General features: G+C 53.9%; 3 protein-coding genes and 1 long non-coding RNA gene across 7 annotated transcripts in view; 2 read left to right on the top strand and 2 right to left on the bottom strand.

Annotated features, from left to right (window-relative positions):
- Positions 1–26235, bottom strand: part of CASC3 (CASC3 exon junction complex subunit) — a 113620-nt gene that overhangs the window by 72245 nt on the left and 15140 nt on the right. The window lies entirely within an intron of this gene.
- On the top strand, positions 7389–15653 carry NR1D1 (nuclear receptor subfamily 1 group D member 1). The gene is made up of 8 exons (XM_050762665.1): positions 7389–8048; positions 10717–11052; positions 11339–11427; positions 11531–11675; positions 12032–12675; positions 12999–13184; positions 14325–14535; positions 15164–15653. The coding sequence occupies exons 1-8, from the start codon at positions 8018–8020 to the stop codon at positions 15361–15363; spliced, it is 1842 nt and encodes a 613-aa protein (XP_050618622.1). The 5' UTR covers positions 7389–8017; the 3' UTR covers positions 15364–15653.
- Positions 15818–26235, bottom strand: part of THRA (thyroid hormone receptor alpha) — a 32410-nt gene continuing 21992 nt past the window's right edge. The window contains exons 7-9 of the mRNA XM_050762786.1: positions 24309–24455; positions 19897–20155; positions 15818–19199 (exon numbers count right to left, since the gene is read on the bottom strand). Of these exons, the coding sequence (XP_050618743.1) occupies positions 18949–19199; positions 19897–20155; positions 24309–24455 (657 nt within the window). The 3' untranslated portion in view covers positions 15818–18948. The remainder of the gene's footprint in view (positions 19200–19896; positions 20156–24308; positions 24456–26235) is intronic.
- Positions 21964–24350, top strand: LOC126938639 (uncharacterized). 4 transcript variants are annotated; one of them, XR_007720133.1, is made up of 5 exons: positions 21970–22010; positions 22773–22870; positions 23018–23213; positions 23500–23695; positions 24143–24350. It is a non-coding gene; the product is annotated as an uncharacterized LOC126938639 (long non-coding RNA). The 4 variants fall into 4 exon arrangements; XR_007720132.1 differs by lacking the exon at positions 21970–22010 and adding an exon at positions 22210–22251; XR_007720134.1 differs by lacking the exon at positions 22773–22870 and having other exon boundaries at positions 21964–22010.

Below are 26235 nucleotides of genomic sequence, written 5' to 3'. Positions count from 1 at the left end.
CATGGTCTTCCCAAGCGTATTTTCCTCCCAGGCAGCCCCTTGGGGTTTTCACAACCCAGAACCCTAAGCCTCAAAAGAACAAAGGACCTTCCCAAGCCAAGAACACAGCACAGCCCACCCCAGCCCTCATGGTGATGAGCTGATGTCAGCCCAGAGCCAAGAGTTGGCTTCCCTGTAGCCCGGGCTCCCCAAATGAGGCTACCCTGTCCCCTCTTTCTAGGAAGGAGGATGCCACACACACACGCAAGTGCCCACTCCAGGATTAGAACAAGGACAGTTCAGGGATTTGTGTGTTTGGGGACATGAAGCAAAGGTTCTGCAACAGTGTTCTGTGAGGTTAGTGGACCGGAAAGGGAAAGTCCCTCTGCTGCTTGGGGATAGGGAAGAGCAGAGGGCTGGAGGAAGTCTAGAAGGGTTTTCCCACTAACCCCTGTGCAGCTGGAGAACAAATGTGAGTGCAAAAGGCAAATTCAGCCTCCATCCCTCATTGAAGTGTCCCCTTCCCTCTGCCTGGCCCTCTAAACCCCACTGGTCCTTCTCTGGGCACTCTAACCGCAGACCCCCGCTTCTGGCCCTCTGCTCCTGCCCCCTACTCGTGACCCCATTTCTAAGCCGCAGTGCCTCTTGCTGGGATATGAGACTATGCTAGAGTCAGGGGGACAGTAGGTTAGCAGGAACAAGCAAATGAAATGAGCACGACCCACATTTCCTCATCGCACCAAAACTTCGCAGATCCTGCATTGCAGAGCTAGCGCTTTTTTTTTTTTTTTTTTTTTTTTTTTTTTTAATCTCCGCTGGGCCCCTACACACGTCTGCATTTTTGCAACCAGCACAGATTTTTTTTTTTCAGGGTGCAAACTGCGCATTCTAATGAGCCAAAGCTCCTTCCTGCGGCATTGAAAATCTCTTTGGCAAATTGCTTCTTCCCCACTCGCCCTCCCCCCAATTTAGAAGAGGAGGAGGGATCCCAAATTTGTGAAGACGCATCCTCTCTCTCTCCTTCTCCTGCCCCCCCTCCCCCAAGATACCGCAGTCTTTCCAGCCCCGACTAACAGCTGCAGACCAGGGGAGAGGAGTGGGAGGAGGGAAAGTAAGCCTTGTTCCTTCTTTCCACTCAGGCTGAGCTGGCGGGGCGGGGGTTGCTTTTTTCCCTGGGCAGCCCATTGCAACCCCCCTTTCCTCCCCATCCCAGCCAGTGTTTATGTAAGCCTCCCAGAAACTACACAAGGCCCCTAATGCCTGCCCAGGCCACAGCTCCTCCGAGGTCCATCCTGCTCACGAGGACTGTCATGAGCCTCTGGCCTCCCCAGGCAGCTGCATGGCGATTTGCAGAGACCCAAAGAATGGAGACACCGGATAAGCAAAGGGTTTGAGATGGAGCTTGGGATAAAGGGTAGAGATGGAAGCAGATGCAGAGCACCCCCTCTCCCTTGCCCCCGCCTCCCCCACATTCTCCTTGCATCTGAGTTCTACAGAGGCTCAAGGGCAGCCAATGGGCAGGTGCAGGGGCCTGGAAGATGACACCACAGTGGCTCCAGCAGCATGGCAAAGATTGGACAGGAGGCCTTAGCATAGCATGTACTGGATGCCAGAAAAAGGGTCATCTGGGGCTTAGTCTCCACTGCCAAGGACAATCCATGCCTCCTCCAGGATCCTGTGATGTGGGTGAGATCCTGGGCTCAGAGAGGGGGCACCCTCCTTCAGATTCTTCAAAGCATCTGCTGAAGAAGCATTGGTGCAGGACAGTGGTTTTCGGAAGGGCTGGTTTTAGAGGTACATGTTCCTCAAAGCAGGTAAATGGGGAAGTGGGATGCTGTTTCCTTAAGGCTTTGGACACAACTTTTGTCGGTCCTTGGTGGCCTTCCATACACTCCCTCAACCAGTCTTCTTAATACAGCTCCTGGAAGGAAGCACCATGGGACTTTAGAGGGCCCTGACCTAACTTGCCCCACTCTCTTCACCACCAGCAGCAGACCCCTAATCCCGAGGGTTTGGGTCAAGAACAGAGTTCAGATGCCTGCTTCTGTTAGTCACCTCCGTAGCAGTCTGGTTTGTGCACCCTGTTCCTGCCCCTTCTACTTTTAGAACCAGATGAGGGAAATGTAGGATGGGGAGTGGGAAGAGTTTAGGGGAAGAGGAAATGTGCCTGGGGTTAAAAGAGAGATTTTGGAAAGCCAAGGTACTCCCCGGGACAGGAACAAGGGGGTGCTTCAGGCTTCTGTTCTTGGTGATATATCCCACTTCCAAACATCACCATTGCTTGGGAAACACCAGGATGAATTTGCTGCTCAGACATTCCCCTAGGGTGGCAGTAATCTCTCCCTCTAGGAGGGGCAGTCTTGCTAGTAGAAAGAGTTTTATCTTCAGGACTGGGATTGAATCCCCAGCATTGCCATTTTCATTGTGACACTGACAGTGGTAGTTCCAAGAGATAGCTGGAGGGGGCTTTAGCTCCCCCCAATAATTTCCATCAGCGCTATCATTCTTTGATGTGACATCTTTTCAGTCTTAAGTGCTATGCAAATTACAACTTCCAGACTAATCACTTAGACCTTCTGGCACCCTGGGCAAGTTAATAAACTTCTGTAAGTCTCAGTTTCCCCATCTCTAAAATAAGAATGAGATCTACAGCATAGGGTTGTTGTGAATATTAAATGAGATAATGTGTATAAAGCACTTTGCACAGTGCCTGGCATACGGTTGGTACTTAATACATATTTATGGTTTCCTTTCCTTGGAAAAAGCAGTAGTGAGGTAAAGATAGAATCTGAGGCAAAACACATCCATGGAACCCAGCCCTGGCTCGTGCCTCGCCCTTTCTTTCTCCATCCCCCTCCCCCCACCACACAGAGAAGCAAGTTAGCTCAGACTCTGTCCTTCCTGTGGCATGTTCTTAAAGTTCTCCCCAAAACATCCAGGCTTTGAGTGGGGTAGAGAAAGACAGCTGGCCTTTTAGAGACAAGGAAAACGATTTAGGAGGGCAGGAAGTGAGCCTTTCCCAGGCACATGGTTGGTTCCCTGATTCAAGGGCATCCCCAGCATTTCTATACCAGGTTTGCATCACCTGGGCAGACAGGTTTCTACTCTGGGCAATGGTTCCTTGGTGAGAAAGGAGGGGGATGGGAAGGCACCTACAGAAGCCTGACCTGTTTCCAGCAAGGATCCACCCTCAGTCAGTCAGTCAGTCAGTCAGTCAAGCAGTTGGCCCAAGATTTAGGCCACCCAGAATTTGCACTGGGTGTTGCCCTGTTACCCAGAACAACCTTCTGACAGGGAGAAGAGATCTCAGATCAAACACGCACACCCATACACACTCACAGCATTCACACTTACACACATGCAGTCTCACTCACAGTCATACAATCACACACACACACGCACAAATACATAACTGACCAGAGCTTAGTGTTCTAAATACCTTTCCTTCTTCTCCTCTGTGTCTGCTGTCCTCTGAAGTCCAAAGAAATCAAGGAAAATTAAAGACATATTTGGAAACACACAGGCAGGATCCAACACGGCCCTTAATGGGAAGGTTCGTCCCCAGAATCCCAGACTCGGGAATCCAAGTGGAAGTGTATGCAGAACCAGGGCAGTGCCTTGCTGTACCAGATTGTGAATATGCTATTCTACCTGGATCCAATCTGAGTACTATTTATGAAGAGTTCAGTCCTTTCTTGAGTTGAACTGGGCTATGGGAGAAATGGTATATGTGTATGTGTGTATGTACGTGTGTGTGTGTGTAGAAGTGAACAGCAGGCCGGGCGTGGTGGCTTACGCCTGTAATCCCAGCGCTTTGGGAGGCTGAGGCAGGTGGATCACCTGAGGTCAGGAGTTTGAGACTAGCCTGACTAATATGGTGAAACCCCATCTCTACTAAAAATATTTTAAAAATAGCCAGGCGTTGTGGCGTGTGCCTGTAGTCCCAGCAACTTGGGACACTGAGACAGGAGAATGGCTTGAACCCAGAAGGTGGAGGTTGCAGTGAGCCACTGCACTCCAGCCTCGGTGATAGAGTGGGACTGTCTCAAAAAAAAAAAAAAAAAAAAAGAAGTAAACAGCAATGTCCAGCTGGAGGGGCAGGGGAATAGGTTGTGTTGAGATGCACCTGTTGTCTTAAGATCTTAAGGTCTTACGGTCAAGGCTGAGGTCAAAGAGAAGCCAAGATTCTACTCCGGATCCCCCAGAACCAGACAACCCAGCCTTTTCCCCCTCCCTTTGGTGGCTTTGGGTCACATAGTTTCTGCCCTTCTCCCAGCAGCTGCTGACAGAGAAAGAAGCAGGCACAGACTGACTAGAAGCTTCTGGAGCCAAGGGAGAACACTGCCTTTTCATTCTGTATTCCTCTCACCAGCTGTAGAAGAAAGACACCCGAATTACTTATTTGTCAGGGAAAAAGGGAGGGGCCCTTTAAGAAATGCAAAGGAAGGAGCAGGGGGTAACCCCTCTCCTGTGCCCCCTCCCTCCCAGCCTCTGCCTTCACACCACACACAGACTGCAGAACCACCCAGGTTTTGCCAAGAGGAGTGTCAGGCTGACTGAATTTCAGCTCTCTCTATCTCTGCTCCCTCCTGCTTCTCACTGGTTGCAGCGGGGAAGGAGTCTTGACCTACCCCGGCTCCCCCTCCTAGAGGAACAAACACCCAGCAAGTATACAGGGGGTGGGCAGGACCACCACAGCAGCAATAGAGCTGTGGGCCTTGGGGAGGACCCACGGCAAGTAAAGGGAGGGTGCTAGTGGTGGTGCTGGGCTGTGGGGAGCTAGATGCACGCCAGGGGTCCTGATTTTGAGTCCAGTCCTGACAGACACCTAGGCTCTGGCCCTGGCTCTGACTTGGAGTCAAGGTGACAGAGAGCAGGCAGGAGCAGGACATGGCAACTTACCTCCTAGCTTTCCCTCCAGAGCCCAGAGGGCAGAGGGAGAGGGGGTGGAGGCTGAGCTCAGAACCAAGTTTTCCTGAAAAGCCTCTTTCCTTGTTTGTTTTAGCCCCTCCCAGTCTCTCCCATGCTCTGCTGCAGCTTCCCAACTCTGGGCCAAAGGGCCAGAGAAGAGCCCACTGCCCTCTCTCCCCACTTTTCTTGGGAGCAGGGGAACAAAGCTAAAGCCTAGCCCATTCTAGGAAGCTCATCTTCTACAAGGAGTCATAGGGTGAGTGGTCAAGCTCCTGCGGTCAAACTCACTGTCCTCACTACCCTGTTTACTCCTGTGTCCATATTCTTCATCTTTTTTTTTTTTTTTTTTTAAATGGAATTTTGGTCTTGTTGCCCAGGCTGGAGTGCATTGGCGCAATCTCAGCTCACTGCAACCTCCGCCTCCCAGGTTCAAGCGATTCTCCTGTCTCAGCCTCCCGAGTAGCTGGGACTACAGGCATGCACCACCACGCCCAGCTAATTTTTGTATTTCTAGTAGAGACAGGGTTTCTCCATGTTGGCCAGGTTGGTCTCAAACTCCTGACCACGGGTGATCCACCCGCCTCGGCCTCCCAAAGTGCTGGGATTACAGGCATGAGCCACCACTGCACTTGACCTTTTTTTTTTTTTTTTGAGATGGACTTTCACTCTGTTGCCCAGGTTGGAGTGCAGTGGCACGATCTCAGCCCTCTGCAACCTCCATCTCCTGGGTTCAAGTGATTCTCCTGCCTCAGCCTCCCAAGTAGCTGGGATTATAGGCGCCCGCCACCATGCCCGGCTAGTATTTTTGTATTTTTAGTAGAGATGGGGTTTCACCGTGTTGGCCAGGCTGGTCTCAAACTCCTGACCTCAGGTGATCTGCCCACTTCAGCCTCCCCAAATCCTGGGATTATAGGTGTGAGCCACTACCCCTGGCCTCCCATATTCTTTTTCTCTACCTTTTTGGTGACTTTCATGTTTCCCAGGCATCCATCAATACCATCCCAGGGGCTGCCTGTAGAGAAGGACTTTCTAGATGAAGAAAAACCTCCCTAGAAGCACTGGGCCTGGGGAAGAAGTTAGCAGGAGCAGCAGGTGGCTCAGGCTCCCTCTCCCTTCACTGCCTGAAGAAGTTTCCATCCGCTCCATGTCCCAAGCCCTCTAACATGATAGATCTCCTCTACTTGAGATCTGTTATTACTCATGGGACAGCTGCTCTGAAGGGAAATGCCGGTTTTTTGTTTTTGTTTTTTTTTTTTTTTGAGACGGAGTCTCACTCTGTCCCCCAGGCTGGAGTGCAATGGAGTGCAATGGCAATCTCGTCTCACTGCAACCTCCGCCTCCCGGGTTCTAGGGATTCTCCTGCCTCAGCCTCCTAACTAGCTGGGATTACAGGTGCCTACCACCACATCTGCCTAATTTTTGTATTTTTAGTAGAGACGGAGTTTCACCATGTTGGTCAGGCTGGTTTTGAACTCCTGACCTCAAGTGATCCACCCGCCTCAGCCTCCCAAAGTGCTGCGATTACAGCCATAAGCCACCACGCCCAGCAATGCTGGCTGTTTCTAACCCCTGTTCAGTATTTCACTTGTTCATCTACCACCTCCCTGTTGGGGGTGGGCAGATGAAACTAGCAATGGACGTCTGACCTTGGGCCAGTCACTTCTCCTAAGCCTCCTGTTCCCCAATAGTAAAAAGAGGGAGGCTTAAGATGATCTACATGTTCCCCTCTGAGTAGTAATCTTCTGTGGAATTCATATTCTACCCTCCAGCACCGAGGGGCAAGGGTGTCACTCTGCCCCCACCCCCTGCCTCACATCTTGCTCATTACTTTAGGATCTCAAAGCACTTTCACTATTAGTTCCCCTCTGTTGTCCTTTTTATTTCCCAGACAAAGGGAAATGACTCACCCCAAAGTCAACTGGAGTGGGTGGAATGGTGTCATACAAGCAAACAGGGAGTCCCTACAGACATCCCTACCTCTGTGGCAACTCCTTCCCCTGGAGGTGTTCTCTCTAGGACGAGTAGAAGGGAAAGGGGGTCACATTTCCTTTCCTTCTCTGGACTTTGCCCCTAAGCAGAGGGCAGCCTAAGCTCCTGACTCCAGGGAAATCTCCCTCCCTGGCTTGTCTCTCTCCCGGTCACCAGTAACCTCAGGACGAGGTCAGTCCCGCAATCACGTGAAGCCCTCACGTTTGCAAGGTTTGCAGAAAGGGCGTCTTAGCTTTGATCTCCCAGAGAGCAGCCAAGCTTGCCAGTCCCTCCCCAGAAATTCACATGCCCCTGCCATACAGGCTTTCTAAACACGCCACCCTGACTCTTCAGCGCACCCCACCCCACTCTCAGCTCCTCCCAGGTCCCGGTAAGCGCTTTGCCAGGCAGAAAGAGGAAAGGCACGCAGTCCGCCCACTTTGTCAGTGGACTACAAATCCCGACAGTCTCGTCGTTGCGCAGGCGCACAGAGCTCAACGTGCCGGCTGTTGGAAAAGTGTGTCACTGGGGCACGAGGCGCTCCCTGGGATCACATGGTACCTGCTCCAGTGCCGCGTGCGGCCCGGGAACCCTGGGCTGTTGGCGCCTGCGCAGAGCCCTCTGTCCCAGGGAAAGGCTCGGGCAAAAGGCGGCTGAGATTGGCAGAGTGAAATATTACTGCCGAGGGAACGTAGCAGGGCACACGTCTCGCCTCTTTGCGACTCGGTGCCCCGTTTCTCCCCATCACCTACTTACTTCCTGGTTGCAACCTCTCTCTCTCTGGGACTTGTGCACTGGGAGCTCCAGATTCGCTACCCCGCAGCGCTGCGGAGTCGGCAGGCAGAGGCACCCCGTACGCTGCAGAGACCCGACGCTCCTTGCTACCTTCTAGCCAGAATTACTGCAGGCTAATTCCCCCTACACACTCTCTTTGCTCTTCCCATGCAAAGCAGAACTCCGTTGCCTCAACGTCCAACCCTTCTCCAGGGCTGCAGTCCGGCCACCCCAAGACCTTGCTGCAGGGTGCTTCGGATCCTGATCGTGAGTCGCGGGGTCCTCTCCCCGCCCTTAGCCAGTGCCCAGGGGGCAACAGCGGTGATCGCAACCTCTAGTTTGAGTCAAGGTCCAGTTTGAATGACCGCTCTCAGCCAGTGAAGACATGACGACCCTGGACTCCAACAACAACACAGGTACTGAGATTCCTTTACTATCATCTTTTTCCTGTCACTGTATTCCCACCTCCATCTACGCCTTATAACAAGAGGAACTTTGTAAGGGACCGGGGAGTCCCTTGGCCCGGAGATTTGCTAACATGCTGCGGGGCTTTAATGTGGGATTTCCAGAGTGACTTGTTCGGGCTGGGAATACTCTCAGAAACGCCCCATCACCACCCCTCAGAGTCCCAAAGCTCCCTTGAGCCTTGAATCCCGGGGCGGGTGGAAATGGAGAGGAGGTATGGGTGGTGAAGCGAAAAATTTAGGGGCACTGGGAGCTTTGGAACAGTGCCCCGAAACGGCCCCATCTGTCCACTACCTGCAGCTGTGGTATGCCTGGCCTCAGAAAACGGACCTCCTCCCCTCCTGTCTTCCCCCTCCTCTAGTTCCTGCAGGCGCGAGGGAATCTGAGAAGCAGTGGCTCGGGGCTCAAGGAAGGAGGGGCTGGGAGAATCGTTCGGATCTCACTGGGGAATCCTCAGTGACAGGAGGGAGCGACACTTGAGGAGTCCAGAGCGTGGTGCCCGGCCCGAGGGAGGGCACCTACAGGGCCCCGGCCACCGGGAGGGCTCACATGGCTCTAGAGCCGGGCCCACGTGCTGCGTTTGTTTTCATTCAGCAGAAGCCGTGGCCGCCACCCCATTGGTTGTTGCCTCCCGGCCTCGTTACATAATGAGCTCCGCCCCCCCAGTCACCCCGGCAACGCGTGTTCCCTTCTCCCCTCCCCTAGGTTGTCCTAGTCCTGCTAGCGTTCGGGGTCCAGCCCACGACCCGGTCGCCGGGGAGAGGCGGGGAGGAGGTGGGGCTACTGCTCTCGATTGACGGGAAGCAAGGAGGGCGGGGCCTCGAGTTCCGGGGTTCCTCGTTGGGGAGCCACGTGCGAGAGGCACACGTGGAGCGGGGACGTGAGGCCGGCTGAGGGCCCAGCTCCCGCCCTGCCCCGCCCCGCCGAGATCTGGGTGAAGCTGGGCTGACTCACCGCCCCCGCCTGCCTCCTTTTCCGGTCCGCCTGCCCGGCCCCCTCCTCCTCATCACCAAAACAAAGTAACATGGAGCCATCTCTGACCTCTCATGGCCTCTGTTTTACATTCCCTAAAGAGACCTCACCCCTAACCACCCTTGTCACTCCTTTCGCCTTCACTCTTATTTGCACCTACTTCACTGCACTTCATTTAGACTCAGCTTCCCCACATTCCAAATTCTCTGTTCTCCAAGCTTCTCTTTCCTTAGTTCTGCGAGCACTGTCTTACCCCCATCTCCACCAAACAAGCTGCAGTGTGCCTACAAAGGGCTCCCCAAAGCAACTGCACCGCACACTCATAGCTGAAATGATATTGTCCTTTTTTCTCACGAAAAGGAAAACTGAGACCCAAAGAGGGGAGTTGATGTTCTCTAGGTCACAAAATAAGTTGGTAGTGATGGGTCTAGACCTGGACCTAGACACTTTTGAGTGTGCTCCTCACTTCCACGTTGGAGGCCTCTGCATGAAGGTCTCACTCTCTTTTGGGGGATGGGTGGATGGGTGAACTAGGTCAACTTCATTTACCGCCACCTAATGATTCCATCCCCCACCTTAGCCCTGAAACCGTGGGAGCTGATCTGTTGTGCAACTATTTTCCAAGGAGCTGGGTTCACCCTGACCAACCTTGAGCTATTTTAGGGCCGCCCTGCCCAGTTTAGTGTGTGTCAGTGGGTGAGCAAGACATGTGCCTCTGCAGACACAGTGGCATGGCATGTGTCAGCTCACACGTGTCCTGGGATCCTCCCTTCTCCCACCCCGCCTGTGGCAGGCCAGTCTAGGTGCTTGGCAGAGGTGTGGCAGGCAGGTCACCTTTTTCTCCTGCTAATACCACGGGAGCACAGCCACCTCGTTGGCAATGTAACCAGAGGGTCAGAGTCCCTGAGTGGCCAGAGCCAAGGTCATTGTTACCAGGCTGAGATCTGAAGGGGGAATTTTAGAGCCCTAGGCTGGACAGTTTGTACAGTTTGTATTTCCACCTCCTGCAACTCGCACCGCGAAGTCCTTTCTGGACACAGAGATAGAGTCCACTGTGGCTCACTCTCTTAGAGGCCAGGGGAACCAGGCGGGCAGATTCCTTCCCTTCAGTTCCTTCAGAGAATATATCTCCCAGACTGGGGGGAATGTGATTGTCTTACTTTTGTAAGATTTGTATTCTCTTTACTATTAGCTAGCTATCTCTCCATGGTCCATGGTTTCATTCCTGGAATGGTCTCAGTATTAAAATCAGCAGCTAGGTTTTTGTTTTTGGAGGACTGGGCACTTTGAATGGCGCTCAGCTGCCCATCCCCCAATCTTCAATTGACAACTAAGTCATTAGTTGCAGTCGATATTCCCAAGGAAGGCATATAGGGAAGGGGGCACATATGCGAGATGCCACAGGGGTCACGCCTCACATTCAAAGCAGAAGCTGAACGTGTCCTGCAAAGGGTTGTGGGTGTTGCTTGGCCATGCCATGTCTACTGTGTGTTGGGGAATTGCTTATTAACTCCAAGATTAGGGGCTCCACACGGTGAACTGAGTGGCCAGCAGTGTTTTGGGCAGACAGGTGGCGATGAGCACAGTGGCACCCTAGGTCCAGAGACATGGCGGCTGACACCCCCTTCCCTTTTGTTCTCCCTCCAGGTGGCGTCATCACCTACATTGGCTCCAGTGGCTCCTCCCCGAGCCGCACCAGCCCTGAATCCCTCTATAGTGACAACTCCAATGGCAGCTTCCAGTCCCTGACGCAAGGCTGTCCCACGTACTTCCCACCGTCCCCCACTGGCTCCCTCACTCAAGACCCAGCTCGCTCCTTTGGGAGCACTGCAGCCAGCCTGAGTGATGATGGCTCCCCTTCTTCCTCATCTTCCTCATCGTCATCCTCCTCTTTCTATAATGGGAGCCCCCCAGGGAGTCTACAAGTGGCCATGGAGGACAGCAGCCGAGTGTCCCCCAGCAAGAGCAGCAGCAACATCACCAGTGAGTACTTTTCCAGCTGATTCGGGGGAAGGGAAGCAGGCCAGGGCCAGATTGGGAATGGGTTTTTATGTGACACCAGTCTCGCCAGGGCCTATTCTGGCTTCAGGGATTTCTCCTAGAGTGGCACCAGCCCCTCTTCAGCCCAGTCTTGTCACTCCAGTGCCCCTCAACACTGGAGTTCCTCCTTAGCTTTTCCCTCCCTGGATCTCCAGCCCAGAAAGCCTTCCACACCTCTGGCCACTCAGCCTGGCCTCTCCTGCTCACCTGCTGCCTGTCTCTTTCACAGAGTTGAATGGCATGGTGTTACTGTGTAAAGTGTGTGGGGACGTTGCCTCGGGCTTCCACTATGGCGTGCACGCCTGTGAGGGCTGCAAGGTGAGGCGGACTGGGGGTAAGGGCAGGGGCAGGTGGCCCCTTCCCCCTGGACACAGAGGCCCAGCCATGATGGAGGTGGTCACTAATCGCCCCTGCCCTCCAGGGCTTTTTCCGTCGGAGCATCCAGCAGAATATCCAGTACAAAAGGTGTCTGAAGAATGAGAATTGCTCCATCGTCCGCATCAATCGCAACCGCTGCCAGCAATGTCGCTTCAAGAAGTGTCTCTCCGTGGGCATGTCTCGAGACGGTGAGGCAGCATCCCCACATCCTCCCCCTTTTTTCCGCCCAAAGTTTCTGAATTAATCTTTCCCTTTAAAAAAGTCACAAATGGAGACACATCATACTGTGAATCACATTTGCACAGGGGATGTCCATCCTTTATCTGCTTGGGTCAACATACACTTCTATCCCATTGGTCCCTCGGGTCACCTCCTACCAACAATCCCTCCTAGGGAAACCCCCTTGATGGGCGTGGCCTTGCTGGTTTTAGTTTTGATGTGAAACCCCAAGCCTTCAGAGCCTTGCCCTTTCAGGAGGAAGGAAGGAAGAGAAGCACGTGAGTGTGGCTGAGAACTTCCTGACGCTGTTCTCATCCTGTTGCAGCTGTGCGTTTTGGGCGCATCCCCAAACGAGAGAAGCAGCGGATGCTTGCTGAGATGCAGAGTGCCATGAACCTGGCCAACAACCAGTTGAGCAGCCAGTGCCTGCTGGAGACTTCACCCACCCAGCACCCCACCCCAGGCTCCATGGGCCCCTCGCCACCCCCTGCTCCAGTCCCCTCACCCCTGGTGGGCTTCTCCCAGTTCCCACAACAGCTGACGCCTCCCAGATCCCCAAGCCCCGAGCCCACAGTGGAGGATGTGATATCCCAGGTGGCCCGGGCCCATCGAGAGATCTTCACCTACGCCCATGACAAGCTGGGCAGCTCACCTGGCAACTTTAATGCCAACCATGCATCAGGTAGCCCTCCAGCTACCACCCCGCATCGCTGGGAAAATCAGGGCTGCCCACCTGCCCCCAACGACAACAACACCTTGGCTGCCCAGCGTCATAACGAGGCCCTAAATGGTCTGCGCCAGGCCCCCTCCTCCTACCCTCCCACCTGGCCTCCCGGCCCTGCACACCACAGCTGCCACCAGTCCAACAGCAACGGGCACCGTCTATGCCCCACCCACGTGTATGCAGCCCCAGAAAGCAAGGCACCTGCCAACAATCCCCGGCAGGGTAACTCCAAGAATGTTCTGCTGGTAAGGGCATGGGGGCGGGCGGGTGCGTTAAGAAGGTCGGGGAGGCTTGGCAGAATGGACTTAGTGGAAGGCAGCTGGGGGCTCCTGGAGGCTGAAGGTGGGGATAGCCTCTTCCCAGGAGAGAATGTCTTGCCTTGCAGTCTGGGCTCTGCCTGGGAATCCCTGATCTCCACCTGGCACCTAATTGCTACTTTATCTGAAAGACCCATCCTCCAGGGCCACAGCCTCTAGCCCAGGCAGAATCTGGGGTCCAGCTCTGCTTGGGGCGTCCATCTGACCCAGCCTGGCTGACACTCGCGTCCCTCAATCTTTTTCTCCCCCAGGCATGTCCTATGAACATGTACCCGCATGGACGCAGTGGACGAACGGTGCAGGAGATCTGGGAAGATTTCTCCATGAGCTTCACGCCCGCTGTGCGGGAGGTGGTAGAGTTTGCCAAGCACATCCCAGGCTTCCGTGACCTTTCTCAGCACGACCAAGTCACCCTGCTTAAGGCTGGCACTTTTGAGGTGAGTGACCATTTATGCTTCCTGTTTTTTTTGGTTGGTTGTTTTTTTGAGACAGAGTTTCGCTCATTGCCCAGGCTGGAGTGGAATGGTGCGACCTCCACTCACTGCAACCTCCAACTCCTGGGTTCAAGCGATTCTCCTACCTCAGCCTCCCGAGTAGCTGGGATTACAGGTGCCCGCCACCACACTTGGCTAATTTTTACATTTTTAGTAGAGACAGGGTTTCGCCATGTTGGCCAGGCTGGTCTCGAACTTCTGACCCCAGGTGATCCACCCGCCTTGGACTTCCAAAGTATTGGGATTACAGGCATGAGCCACTGTACCCAGCCACTTCCTGTTTTTGTTTTTGTTTTTGTTTTTTGAGACGGAGTCTCGCTCTGTCGCCCAGGCTGGAGTGCAGTGGCCGGATCTCAGCTCACTGCAAGCTCTGCCTCCCGGGTTTACGCCATTCTCCTGCCTCAGCCTCCCGAGTAGCTGGGACTACAGGCACCCGCCACCTCGCCCAGCTAGTTTTTTTGTACTATTTAGTAGAGACGGGGTTTCACCGTGTTTGCCAGGATGGTCTCGATCTCCTGACCTCGTGATCTGCCCATCTCGGCCTCCCAAAGTGCTGGGATTACAGGCTTGAGCCACCGCGCCTGGCCCACTTCCTGTTTTGACCTTGGGAAGGATCCAGCAGAAGGCCTTGGTGTCTGGGGTGGGCAGGACCTCTGAAAGGTTTTAGAACCCAGTATCTTTGTCCTTATAGCCTCTGATTGGTGGAAGGGGCTGAGCTGCTCCTGCTGCTGTCTCTGGATGGCTGGGACTTCTGTCATCTCAGCTGGAATTTAATCACAACCCATTACACTGAAATAATGCCTTGGGTACACTGTTGCCCCCATTCTAGACAAAAGCAAGTTAACTTTGGTGAATGCCTTGCCCAAGGTCACAGGTAATAACAAAGCTGACACTCAGATTCAGGCTTATTGGATCCCAAAGCCATCCTTCCACCTGGGCTCCCTCATTGCCCATTCAGAAACAACCCCCACTGTACTGAGAAATCGAAGGCAGCACCACTAAACCCTTTGGCAAACTACAGGGGCGATTTGGTCAGTGCTCCTCCCACCCCACCCAGGTTGACTGTTCCCACTCTCCCTCTAGGTGCTGATGGTGCGCTTTGCATCATTGTTTAACGTCAAGGACCAGACAGTGATGTTCCTAAGCCGCACCACCTACAGCCTGCAGGAGCTTGGTGCCATGGGCATGGGAGACCTGCTCAATGCCATGTTCGACTTCAGCGAGAAGCTCAACTCCCTGGCGCTTACCGAGGAGGAGCTGGGCCTCTTCACCGCGGTGGTGCTTGTCTCTGCAGGTAGGTCAGGCTCTCGCCTGACCCGGGGGAGGAGGCAGACGCAGTTCAATTCAACACACCTTTTATGGAGTACCTATTCTATGCCAGGCCCTGCACTGGGCACTGGGGATACAGACATGATTCAGACACAGTCTAGCTTGGGAAACAGACTCATGCCCGACTAATTATAAAACAGTGAGATAAGTGTCACAGTAGAAGCATGAACCAAGGAAGCACAGACAACTATTTCTGCCTGGGGGAGCTGGGGAAGGAGGTGACACTTGAGTTGGGGCCTCAAAGGACAAGTAAGATGTTGCCAGGCAGAGAAAGGGGGAAGGGCATCCCAGGCAGAGGGAACTACACAGCAAAAAGCAAGGGAGCCTGGCCACGTTCGGCCTGTTGAGGAAGGGAAGGTGGTCTTACAGGATGGGAGGTGACCAGCCCTGCTGAGCCCACGCTCCCAGCTTTCAGGCATCTGCTCTCGGGGCAGAGGCCTGTGAGAAGGTACGGCACTCCTTCTCCTTACCCATCGGCCCTCGGCGGGGGGCTTCAGGGAGAGGCTGCATTGCCTGCCAGGTCCTCGCAGACCTCCGGTTCCTCGTCAGAGGAGCTCGGGGAGTCCGCCTCACTGCTGTCGTCTTCCCCACAGACCGCTCGGGCATGGAGAATTCCGCTTCGGTGGAGCAGCTCCAGGAGACGCTGCTGCGGGCTCTTCGGGCTCTGGTGCTGAAGAACCGGCCCTTGGAGACTTCCCGCTTCACCAAGCTGCTGCTCAAGCTGCCGGACCTGCGGACCCTGAACAACATGCATTCCGAGAAGCTGCTGTCCTTCCGGGTGGACGCCCAGTGACCCGCCCGGCCGGCCTTCTGCCGCTGCCCCCTTGTACAGAATCGAACTCTGCACTTCTCTCTCCTTTACGAGACGAAAAGGAAAAGCAAACCAGAATCTTATTTATATTGTTATAAAATATTCCAAGATGAGCCTCTGGCCCCCTGAGCCTTCTTGTAAATACCTGCCTCCCTCCCCCATCACCGAACTTCCCCCCCTCCCCTATTTAAACCACTCTCTCTCCCCCACAGCCCTCCCCTGGCCCCCTGATTTGTTCTGTTCCTGTCTCAAATCCAAGAGTTCACAGCTGAGCTGGCTTCTGTGGTGTGTGCTCGTTTGGGGGGTGGGGTGGAAATACTGCCAAGGCTGGGGGGGCCACCTCTCCATCTGGTCAGTTTGTGGGGTGGGTACTCTGCCAGCAGATGGGAGGATATAGGGAAACAGCACACAAGTCTAAGGGGGGTGCCCAAGGGGGTTATTTTCATCATATATTTATTACATAAATATATAGTAAAATAGACGAGCAACAATTACCATAAAAATATCTTTCTTTAAAATCCTGACCCAAAACACAACGGGGTGAAAAATCGCACATAACAGACATACTGATTGTCAATGTGGGGCAGGAGTAGGAGCCCCTCTAGTCACCCCTGCCGGTCCCACCCCTCCCTGGGGAAGAGACCTACCTCCTTCCCTGTGTCTGGCCACAACTCCCCTCCCCCCAGCCCAGCACCAGCTTCTCATACATTCAGTAGCGCCTCTGGGCAGTGTCCCCCTCCCCGCTGCCCAGGAGTTCCCAGGGCAGGAGTTACTGTCCTCCTTATGGACGGTGTCTCTGTCACACGCCCTGCCCTCTCCCAGCTCTGCAGACCCGCCACCAGGAGAAGGGGCAGGAGCTCCTCCCCCACCCTCCCCAAGTCTGAGCAGGGAGGAGGCTGGATGAGGTATGTGTGTTATGAGTGATGGGAGGGGCAATACTGAGATGGAGAGGCGGGTGGTGGGGGCGGGGTAGTGGTCATGGCTCTGGCACCCCCTTGTCCTGGCCTGGCCCCCTCGTCCTATTCCCAGCAACCCGTCCTCCCACCGATACTGCACCTGCTGCTCCACCCTGCCTGCCCTAGTGCCCCGGGCCAATACTGGGGGAGGCATGCTGAGCACCCACATCAAGGCCATCCCCCTCATTAGCACCAATGGCCCCCAGGAGAGGGCCCTGTCCCCCACTTCCACAGCAGGGACTGGGACAGCTGCCGCTCTAGAGCAGGTGCGTGGCACTCCTGAGTCGCCCTGGCTCCTCCCCTACCATGTGTACTCACTCACACATTCACGCAGAGGAACACACACATACACCCCACATCACCGAGGGGGAGGGGAATCACAGCTCATATGATTGGGGAGGGTAGGGGAGTCCCAAGTGCCTATAAGAGGCCAAGGCTCTTCAAGGCCTTTTCTCTGCCGTGTCCATGGCTGAGAATGGGGATGGAGGGGTTGGGGTGGGGATGGAGGGATGGGGAAGACAGCAGACAGGTCAGGAATTCCACTGGGCCCCCAGGCGTGGGAGGAAGGTACAAGAGGGCCTACCCATGGAACTGGAGTAATACAGGAATCAGTACTCCAGGAGAGAGAGAGGATAGAGACAAAGACAGCGCAGGCAGCCCGAGGCCCCAGCAGGGTGGGACAGGAACATGCACAGGTGACAGTGGGTGCTCCTCCAGGCCCTCCACCCCTGTTGGAACACCTGACCGATGGGGAAAGGACAGTGCCCTAACGGGCAGCATAGCATTGCCTTCCCATGTCCGTGTGTGCATGTACGTGTGTGTGTGTGTGTGTGTAGGGGGCTGTGGCAGGCTGAGAGTCAGGGTGGGGTGGCAGGTTCCCCACTGCTTAAGACATTTTTGCCCCAATAGTGCAAAGCGCAGGAAGCCCTGGCACCCCTCCCCCCACCCCCTGCCCCAATCCCCATGGCTTCCGGGGGCATCTGTGTCCACCCATCCATCCCTGCCGACATGCAGCCCTGAGCCCAGCGCCCTCTGGTCTGCTCTGTCCCACCCCCACCTCCTGCTCCCATGGGAGGACCACCTCCTCTCTCCCTCTCTCCCCTGAGGAGTGGGCGGCAGCCACAGGGAGGGGGAGGAGGGCAGCTCACCCAAGTGCAGACCAACAGAGCACCCTCACCAGGAGGGTGAGAGGGGCTCAAGCCAAAGTCCCTGAATTAGAGAAAAGAAGAGGGGAAGGGGTCCTGGGGCAGAGGGGCAGCTGGCCAAAAGAGCTTTAAAGAAAAAGGAGCACCGACCACCCCCTCCCATGGGGCCCCAACTAAGTGTCACTTATCTAAACACCCCCATTCCGATGCCTGCCCGCCCAGAGTTAGTGCAGTGAGTAGGAGCAGGGGAGAGAGCAGAGGTTAGAGAGAGCCCAGAAGACAGATGGGAAACAGGGAAACAGAGTGCTAAAAGGGTGGAGGGTTCTGGGAGACGCTCACGCACAGCCCTCCTGCCCTCCCCACCACCACCCAGTGCAGCAGCATCCGGTTTCTAGCTAATACTGCAGGATATGAGGAGGGTAGGAGCTGGAGCCACAGTTTTTCCTGGGTGGGTGCCAAGGTGTGGAAGGAGGAGGTGGATGGGGAGAGGCCCCTAGGGCTGGGCACTTAAAGGGGAGCTGTGTGGGCAGCAGGGCAGGCTGGTGAGGGGCCAGCTGGCATCCAGCGTGAGAGGTAGATGGAACTCAGCGGGCACGAGTGGCAGAAAGCGAGGACATACTAGGGTTGGGGGGTGCCAAAGGGGCACAGAGGGTGGGGTACGGCAAGGGGGGTGGCCAGGACCCTGTTGTGTTAACTCACAGCTCTGATCGGCAGCCCTACCCTTGGGGCTCTGGTGTGGGGGCATTCCTCTCTGATGTGGGGGAAGGAGGGCAGCTCACAAAGTGCATGGGGTGGTAAAGGGGGGGGTCTCTCCCCTCTGGTCAGCCTCAGTTAATAACTTAATATCATCTCTCTCTATCGCTCGCTCTCTCTTTTTCGTATTTTTCTCTCTGTCTAGTTTTTCTTCATTTGTCTTCTCCCCTTGCTTGGTTTCCAAAGTGCAGTTAGAATGACTATAAATTTTAACCTCCAGGGGAGGAGCCAAGCCAAGCGGTTCTTTGCACCCAGGCATCTGGGGAAGTAGAGAGGCCCTCAGCCTGGAGGGGAGACCTAGGCCAAGGAACTGGGTGGGGGCTCTCTCTTGTGTGTGTAGGGCGTGAGTTGAGGGCACCTTCCCCCAGCCCACATTCCTCCTTCCCCTACAGTCAAGGTGGCTTGTCTCCTCTCAGTCCTCCCACCCTTCCCCTACCTTCTGAGAGGACGGGGTCCTGGGAACTGCAGGACACGGCTCCCCCAGCCTCCCACACTGTCCTTTCCATAGCAAGTTCATTTGTTTGCCCTGTCCCAGGGCTGGAGGTCTGAGGAGGGACCTGGGCAGTGCGGGTGTGTGTGTGGGAGCTGAATCTATCCAAGGACGAGAGGAAGGAGAGAAGGGGTGTGGGGGGGTCTCCCTCAGCCCCCAGCTCTGCCCCTTCTCTCCAGGCTCCTCCCCACCAGCTCCGCACACCCTCTGGCCGCCTGAGGCTTTAGACTTCCTGATCCTCAAAGACCTCGAGGAAGAGTGGGGGGAAGAGTTCGGTGGGGCACTCGACTTTCATGTGGAGGAAGCGGCTGGCGTGGCAGGCCCCGATCATGCGGAGGTCAGTCACCTTCATCAGCAGCTTGGGCCAGAAGTGCGGAATGTTGTGTTTGCGGTGGTTGACGTAGTGCTCGAACGCCAGCAGGTACGCCTCCTGACTCTTCTCTATCTTGTCCACACACAGCAGGCCCGAGCGGTCTGTGGGAGAAGAGGGGCGTGAGGGGCGTGGGGTCGGCCGAAGGCGTGGAGGTGGGGAGGGTGAGGTGTGGGGCGGGGGAAGAAAGGACTAGAGGGGAAGATAGAAGCGGAGAGGATGGGGGAGGGGAGGGGAGAAGCTCCCCCTGAGGGACATGGGCAGGAGAAGCGCAGGCAGAGGGAGGCAGCTGGGAAGTGGAGAGGGCCAGGGGGGAGCTGGGGGGATGGGGCAACGCAAGGAGGACAGAGGGACAGGCCGGGGGCTGGGGCAGAGAGAGGAGCCTTGGAGAGGGGAGGACTGGGGTTGGTGGTTAGAGAGGCAGGGTGCTGATGGGGGTAGGGAGGGGACTGAGGGGTAAGAGATGGGACTAGGGGACAGAGGCGGGATGGGGGATGGAAGGTGGTTGAGAACAAAGTGGGGAGTGGGGAACAAAGGGGAATGCAAGTGACAGAGGATGGGGGCAGAGAGGAGGAAGGAAACAAAGACAGGAAAATGCACAGAACAGGGATGGGGAGGCAAGGGGAACAAGTGAGAAGTAGGTGGGTGACAGGGCAAGGGACAGGGGACAGGGGATGGCCTAGGTGACAGAGAGGTAGCCCGGAAGAAGATTCAGGAGGGAGTTGAGCAACAGGCCCAGGGTCCAGCCAATCTCTGGGACCCCTGGAAGCTTCTGAGCCCTCCCGGCCAATCAGCAGGTACCTGTTGACATTAGCAGCACAGCCTGCAGCAGAGCCACTTCCGTGTCATCCAGGTTAAAGGCAGAGAGTGACTTGCCCAGTTCAAAGATGGCGTCGGAGACTACGCCCAGGCCGCCATTCTTGAGCTGCTCCCGCTTGACGGCCATCTCCCCACTCAGCGTCAGGGTGTCACTCTCAGGGTCATAGCGGACAGCCGCCCGCAGGGACATGATCTCCATGCAGCACCCCTTCAGGAGGATGATCTGGTCTTCGCAAGGCAGCTGTGGAGAGGCAGGGCCACAGGAGCACTCAGCATACCCCTCCCCGTGTCCTTGAGTCTCCCCTAGAGTGTCCTCCGGGAGCAGTGAGGCGGGCGAGGCCCCCATGGACCCTGAACGGCTGACCTTGTGTTGGGCCACATGCATGCCCTATTTCATTTAAGCCTCACAATTATGCCTGTGAGACCCAGCATGGTGGCTCATGACTATAATGCCAGCACTTTGGGAGGCCAAGGTGGGCGGATCACTTGAGGTCAGGAGTTCGAGACCAGCCTGGCCAACATACATGGTGAAACTCCATCTCTACTAAAAATACAAAATTAGTTGGGCATGGTGGCACACGCCTGCAGTCCCAGCTACTCGAGAGTCTAAGGCAGGAGAATTGCTTGAACTCAGGAGGTGGAGGTTGCAGTGAGTGCAAATCATGTCACTGCACTCCAGCCTGGGCGATGGAACGAGACTCCGTCTCAAAAAAGAAAAAAAAAATTATGCCTGTGAGTTAGTGCCCATCATTATCCCCAGCCCACTCCAGATGAGAACACTGAGGCACAGGGGATGGAGGTAACTCGCCCCAGGTCACATGGCTAGTAGGGCAGCCTGTCTCCAGCACTAGTGCTCTGGAAAATGAGAACTTTCAGGCTGCCTGGAGTTGGGTGGCCGCATAGACTTGAGGGACGAGGGGCTTCGGAGGGGAGCACTTGGAGCTGGCTGACTTCTTAGGGCAGTTAGACCTTGGTGTGTCTGTGTGCTGGGTGTGTATGTGTCTGTGTGTATCTGTATACGTGTGTCTGTGTGCTGTGTGTGTGTGCTGGGAGGGTGTGTCTGTGTATGTATTTGCATGTTTCTGTACTAGGTGTGTGTGTGTGTGTACGTATCTGTGTCTGTATGCTATGTGTGTGTCTCCGTGTGTGTGTGGGGGGTGTGAATGTGCCTGTGTACTAGGTGTATGTGTGTCTATATGTGTGTGTGTGTGCTGGGTGTATGTGTGTCTGTGTGTCTGTGCTAGGGGTGTGTGTGTGCGCGCTAGGTGCGTGTCTGTGTCTGTGTGCTAGGTGTGTATCTGTGTATGTGTTTGTGTGTATGCCTATATGCTGTGTGTGTCTGTGTGTGTCTGTATCTATGTGTGTGTCTGTGTGCTAGGTTGTGTGTGTGCCTGTGTGCTGGGTGTGTGTGTGTGCTAGGTGTATATGTGTGTGTGTGTCTGTGTGAGCAGAGGATAGACCAGAGCCAGAGCTCCAAGTCAGCTAATAATAACAATGGTAACAGCTAGGTGTATATGTGTGTGTGTGTGCGCGCGCGCTGGATGTGTGTGTCTGTATGTGTCTCTGTGTGTGTGTCTATATCTGTGTGTCTGTTTGCTAGGTGTGTGTGTGTGTGCCTGCATGCTGGGTGTGTGTGTGTGTCTGTGTGCTAGGTGTAATGTCTGTGTGTGTCGATGTATCTGTGTGTGTGTGTGCTACGTGTGTGTGTGTGCGCCTGTATGCTGGGTATGTGTGTCTGTGTATGTATCTGTGTGCTAGGTGTGTGTCTGTGTATGTGTCTACATGTGTGCCTGTGTGCTGGGTGTATGTGTGTGTGTGTGTGTGTATGTATCTGTGTGCTAAGTGTCTGTGTGTGTGTGTCTTCATGTGTGCCTGAGTGCTGGGTGTATGTGTATATGTGTGTGTGTGTGTATGTATCTGTGTGCTAGGTGTGTATGTATGTGTCTGCATGTGTGCCTGAGTGCAGGGTGTATGTGCATATGTGTGTGTGTGTGTATCTGTGTGCTCGGTGTGTGTGTCTATGTATCTGCATGTGTGCCTGAGTGCTGGGTGTATATGTGTGTGTCTGTGTGTCTGTGTATGTATCTGTGTGCTAGGTGTGTGTGTCTGTGTATGTGTCTGCACGTGTGCCTGTGTGCTGGGTGTATGTGTATATGTGTGTCTGTGTATGTGTATGTATCTGTGTGCTGGGTGTATGTGTATATGTGTGTCTGTGTATGTGTATGTATCTGTGTGCTGGGTGTGTGTGTATATGTGTGTCTGTGTATGTGTATGTATCTGTGTGCTGGGTGTATGTGTATATGTGTGTCTGTGTATGTGTATGTATCTGTGTGCTGGGTGTGTGTGTCTGTGTCTGCATGTGTGCCTGAGTGCTGGGCGTATGTGTATATGTGTGTGTTTGTGTCTGTGTATGTATCTGTGTGCTAGGTGTGTGTGTCTGTGTGTCTGCATGTGTGCCTGTGTGCTGGGTGTATGTGTATATGTGTGTGTGTCTGTGTATGTATCTGTGTGCTAGGTGTGTGTGTCTGTGTGTCTGCATGTGTGCCTGACTGCTGGGTGTATGTGTATATGTGTGTGTGTCTGTGTATGTATCTGTGTGCTAGGTGTGTGTGTCTGTGTATGTATCTGCATGTGTGCCTGAGTGCTGGGTGTATGTGTATATGTGTGTGTCTGTGTATGTATCTGCACGTGTGCCGGAGTGCTGGGTGTATGTGTATATGTGTGTGTGTGTGTGTGTCTGTGTATGTATCTGTGTGCTAGGTGTGTGTGTCTGTGTATGTGTCTGCATGTGTGCCTGACTGCTGGGTGTATGTGTATATGTGTGTGTCTGTGTGTATGTGTGTGTATCTGTGTGCTAGGTGTGTGTGTCTGTGTATGTGTCTGCATGTGTGCCTGAGTGCTGGGTGTATGTGTATATGTGTGTGTCTGTGTGTCTGTGTATGTATCTGTGTGCTAGGTGTGTGTGTCTGTGTATGTATCTGCACGTGTGCCGGAGTGCTGGGTGTATGTGTATATGTGTGTGTCTGTGTATGTATCTGCACGTGTGCCTGAGTGCTGGGTGTATGTGTATATGTGTGTGTCTGTGTATGTATCTGTGTGCTAGGTGTGTGTGTCTGCGTATGTGTCTGCACGTGTGCCTGAGTGCTGGGTGTATGTGTATATGTGTGTGTCTGTGTGTCTGTGTATGTATCTGTGTGCTAGGTGTGTGTGTCTGTGTATGTATCTGCACGTGTGCCTGAGTGCTGGGTGTATGTGTATATGTGTGTGTCTGTGTGTATGTGTGTGTATCTGTGTGCTAGGTGTGTGTGTCTGTGTATGTATCTGCATGTGTGCCTGAGTGCTGGGTGTATGTGTATATGTGTGTGTCTGTGTGTCTGTGTATGTATCTGTGTGCTAGGTGTGTGTGTCTGTGTATGTATCTGCATGTGTGCCTGAGTGCTGGGTGTATGTGTATATGTGTGTGTCTGTGTATGTATCTGTGTGCTAGTTGTGTGTGTCTGCGTATGTGTCTGCACGTGTGCCTGAGTGCTGGGTGTATGTGTATATGTGTGTGTCTGTGTGTCTGTGTATGTATCTGTGTGCTAGGTGTGTGTGTCTGTGTATGTATCTGCACGTGTGCCTGAGTGCTGGGTGTATGTGTATATGTGTGTGTCTGTGTGTATGTGTGTGTATCTGTGTGCTAGGTGTGTGTGTCTGTGTATGTATCTGCATGTGTGCCTGAGTGCTGGGTGTATGTGTATATGTGTGTGTCTGTGTGTCTGTGTATGTATCTGTGTGCTAGGTGTGTGTGTCTGTGTATGTATCTGCATGTGTGCCTGAGTGCTGGGTGTATGTGTATATGTGTGTGTCTGTGTGTCTGTGTATGTATCTGTGTGCTAGGTGTGTGTGTCTGTGTATGTATCTGCATGTGTGCCTGAGTGCTGGGTGTATGTGTATATGTGTGTGTCTGTGTATGTATCTGTGTGCTAGTTGTGTGTGTCTGTGTATGTGTCCGCACGTGTGCCTGAGTGCTGGGTGTATGTGTATATGTGTGTGTATATGTGTGTGTCTGTGTGTGTATCTGTGTGCTAGGTGTGTGTGTCTGTGTATGTATCTGCACGTGTGCCGGAGTGCTGGGTGTATGTGTATATGTGTGTGTCTGTGTATGTATCTGCACGTGTGCCGGAGTGCTGGGTGTATGTGTATATGTGTGTGTGTGTGTGTGTGTGTGTATGTATCTGTGTGCTAGGTGTGTCTGTGTATGTGTCTGCATGTGTGCCTGTGTGCTGAGTGTGTGTTGACCTACGGGAATTGCTCCTTGTCCAGAGAGCCTCAGATGAGCCTGTGCTGGGTGACCGGGGGAGAAGGTTTCCCTCCAGCACAGCACTACGTCTCTCCTCCCTTCTGCCACTCACCTCGGAGAACATGGGCAGTTTTTTGGCAAAGTCCACCACACGGGTGATGGCCGGGGTGATGATCTTGGTAAACTCGCTGAAGGCTTCCAGGTCCACCTTGTCTCCGTCCGGCATGGAGACGATGGGTGACTGGCCAATGTCATCGGGCTAGAGAGAAAGACAGGGGTCAGCTGGGGCTGCAGACCCCTTTCAGCCTCTCACTGAGGCTGCCTGCCCACCAGGGGGAGCTCCAAGGCAGCTTGGGGAAGAAGGGCCGCAAGTGCCTGAGTCCCAGCCCCAAAGCTTTTCCTTCACCTTGAGCAGAGGATAGACCAGAGCCAGAGTCAGCTAATAATAACAATGGTAACAACAGTAGTAGCAGCTATAATGACTAAATACTTAATATATGATCAGGCATCAGGCTACATGTTTTACATGTCTTATTTCATCCTGACCGTAATCCTAAAAGGAATAATTATAATAATCACCATTTCACAGATGTGGAAACTAAGGCACGGGGCAGCTAAGTAATAAGGTTAAAGTCATATGACCAGCAAGTGGTAGGACCAGGGTTTGAACTTGGGCAGTCTGACTGCTGACTGTTATACATCTGCTTGGAATCAGAGCCCGTGCCCTTAACAGTGCACTGTGCCACCCTCTGGCATGCTCCACCATGAACCAGGAGCTGGTTTTCTGCCTTCCTTCACCACACAGAGTCAACTGTCCATCTCCTCCCAAACCGACCACTTTTTTTTTGAGAGAGGGTCTTGCTCTGTTGCCTGGGCTGGAGTGCAGTGGTATAATCATGGCTTACTGCAGCCTCGACCTCCTGGGCTTAGGGGACCCTCCTGCCTCAGCCTCCCGAGTACCTGGGACCACAGGCACACACCACCATGCCCAGCTAATTTTAAAATTATCTGTAGAGAGGCTGAGCACAGTAGTTCACACTTGTAATCCCAGCACTTTGGGAGGCCAAGGCAGGCAGATTACCTGAGGTTGGGAGTTCCAGACAAGCCTGACCAACATAGAGAAACACCACCTCTACTAAAAATACAAAATTAGCCAGGCATGGTGGCGCATGCCTGTAATCCCAGCTATTTGGGAAGTTGAGGCAGAAGAATCGCTTGAAGCTGGGAGGTAGAGGTTGCGGCAAACCAAGATTGCGCCACTGCATTTCAGCCTGGGCAACAAGAGCAAAACTCCATCTCAAAAAAAAAAAAAAAAAATTATTCGTAGAGGCTAGGCATGGTGGCTCACACCTTGTAATCTCAGCACTTTGGGAGGCCAAGGCAGGCAGATCACTTGAGATCAGGAGTTCAAGACCGGCCTGGCCAACATGGTGAAACCCTGTCTCTACTAAAAATACAAAAATTAGCCAGACATGGTGGCGGCTGCCTGTAATCCCAGCTACTCAGGAGACTAAGGTGGCAGAATCGCTGAACCCAGGAAGCAGAGGTTGCGGTGAGCCGAGATCATGCCACTGCACTCTAGCCTGGGTGAGAGTGAGACTCCATACCAAAAAAAAAAAAAATTATTCATAGAGGTGGGATCTCTGTATGTTACCCAGACGAACTCCTGGGCTCAAGCGATCCTCCCACCTTGGTCTCACAAATTGCTGGGATTACAGGCACGAGCCATTGCATCTGGTCCTGAACTAATCATTTACTTAGCCACTAGCTTGACCGGGGCCTAACACAATGCCTGGCACCCAGCAGGCACTCAAAAATACTGTGACATAACTGTATCCTTACCCTCTCCTCCCAGTCACTAGGGGCAGGAAAAAGAAGCAAGGTCACCCTTGCTCCCTGGAAATTCAATGAGGAAGGCAAGGCCCTGTCCTCATTGAGCTCCCAATTGGATGGAGTAGACAGGGTCCAGACAGCAAGGACACAAACGCAAGTGTATAAAATCTGGACAGCAAAAGTGGGAAGAGTATGTATTTTGGGTT

This window comes from Macaca thibetana, chromosome 16 (assembly GCF_024542745.1).
Source record: "Macaca thibetana thibetana isolate TM-01 chromosome 16, ASM2454274v1, whole genome shotgun sequence".
In the NCBI taxonomy this organism is placed as follows: domain Eukaryota; kingdom Metazoa; phylum Chordata; class Mammalia; order Primates; family Cercopithecidae; genus Macaca; species Macaca thibetana.
This window is presented reverse-complemented; position numbering and strand designations above follow the sequence as displayed.

What these genes read in the sequence shown, in the direction of transcription:
- NR1D1 (XM_050762665.1), top strand. Translation starts at nt 8,018, where the DNA reads ATGACGACCCTGGACTCCAACAACAACACAG. An exon ending in CGTGGGCATGTCTCGAGACG is followed by an intron (nt 11,676 to 12,031) that starts GTGAGGCAGCAT and finishes ATCCTGTTGCAG; the next exon opens with CTGTGCGTTTTGGGCGCATC. An exon ending in TTAAGGCTGGCACTTTTGAG is followed by an intron (nt 13,185 to 14,324) that starts GTGAGTGACCAT and finishes CTCTCCCTCTAG; the next exon opens with GTGCTGATGGTGCGCTTTGC.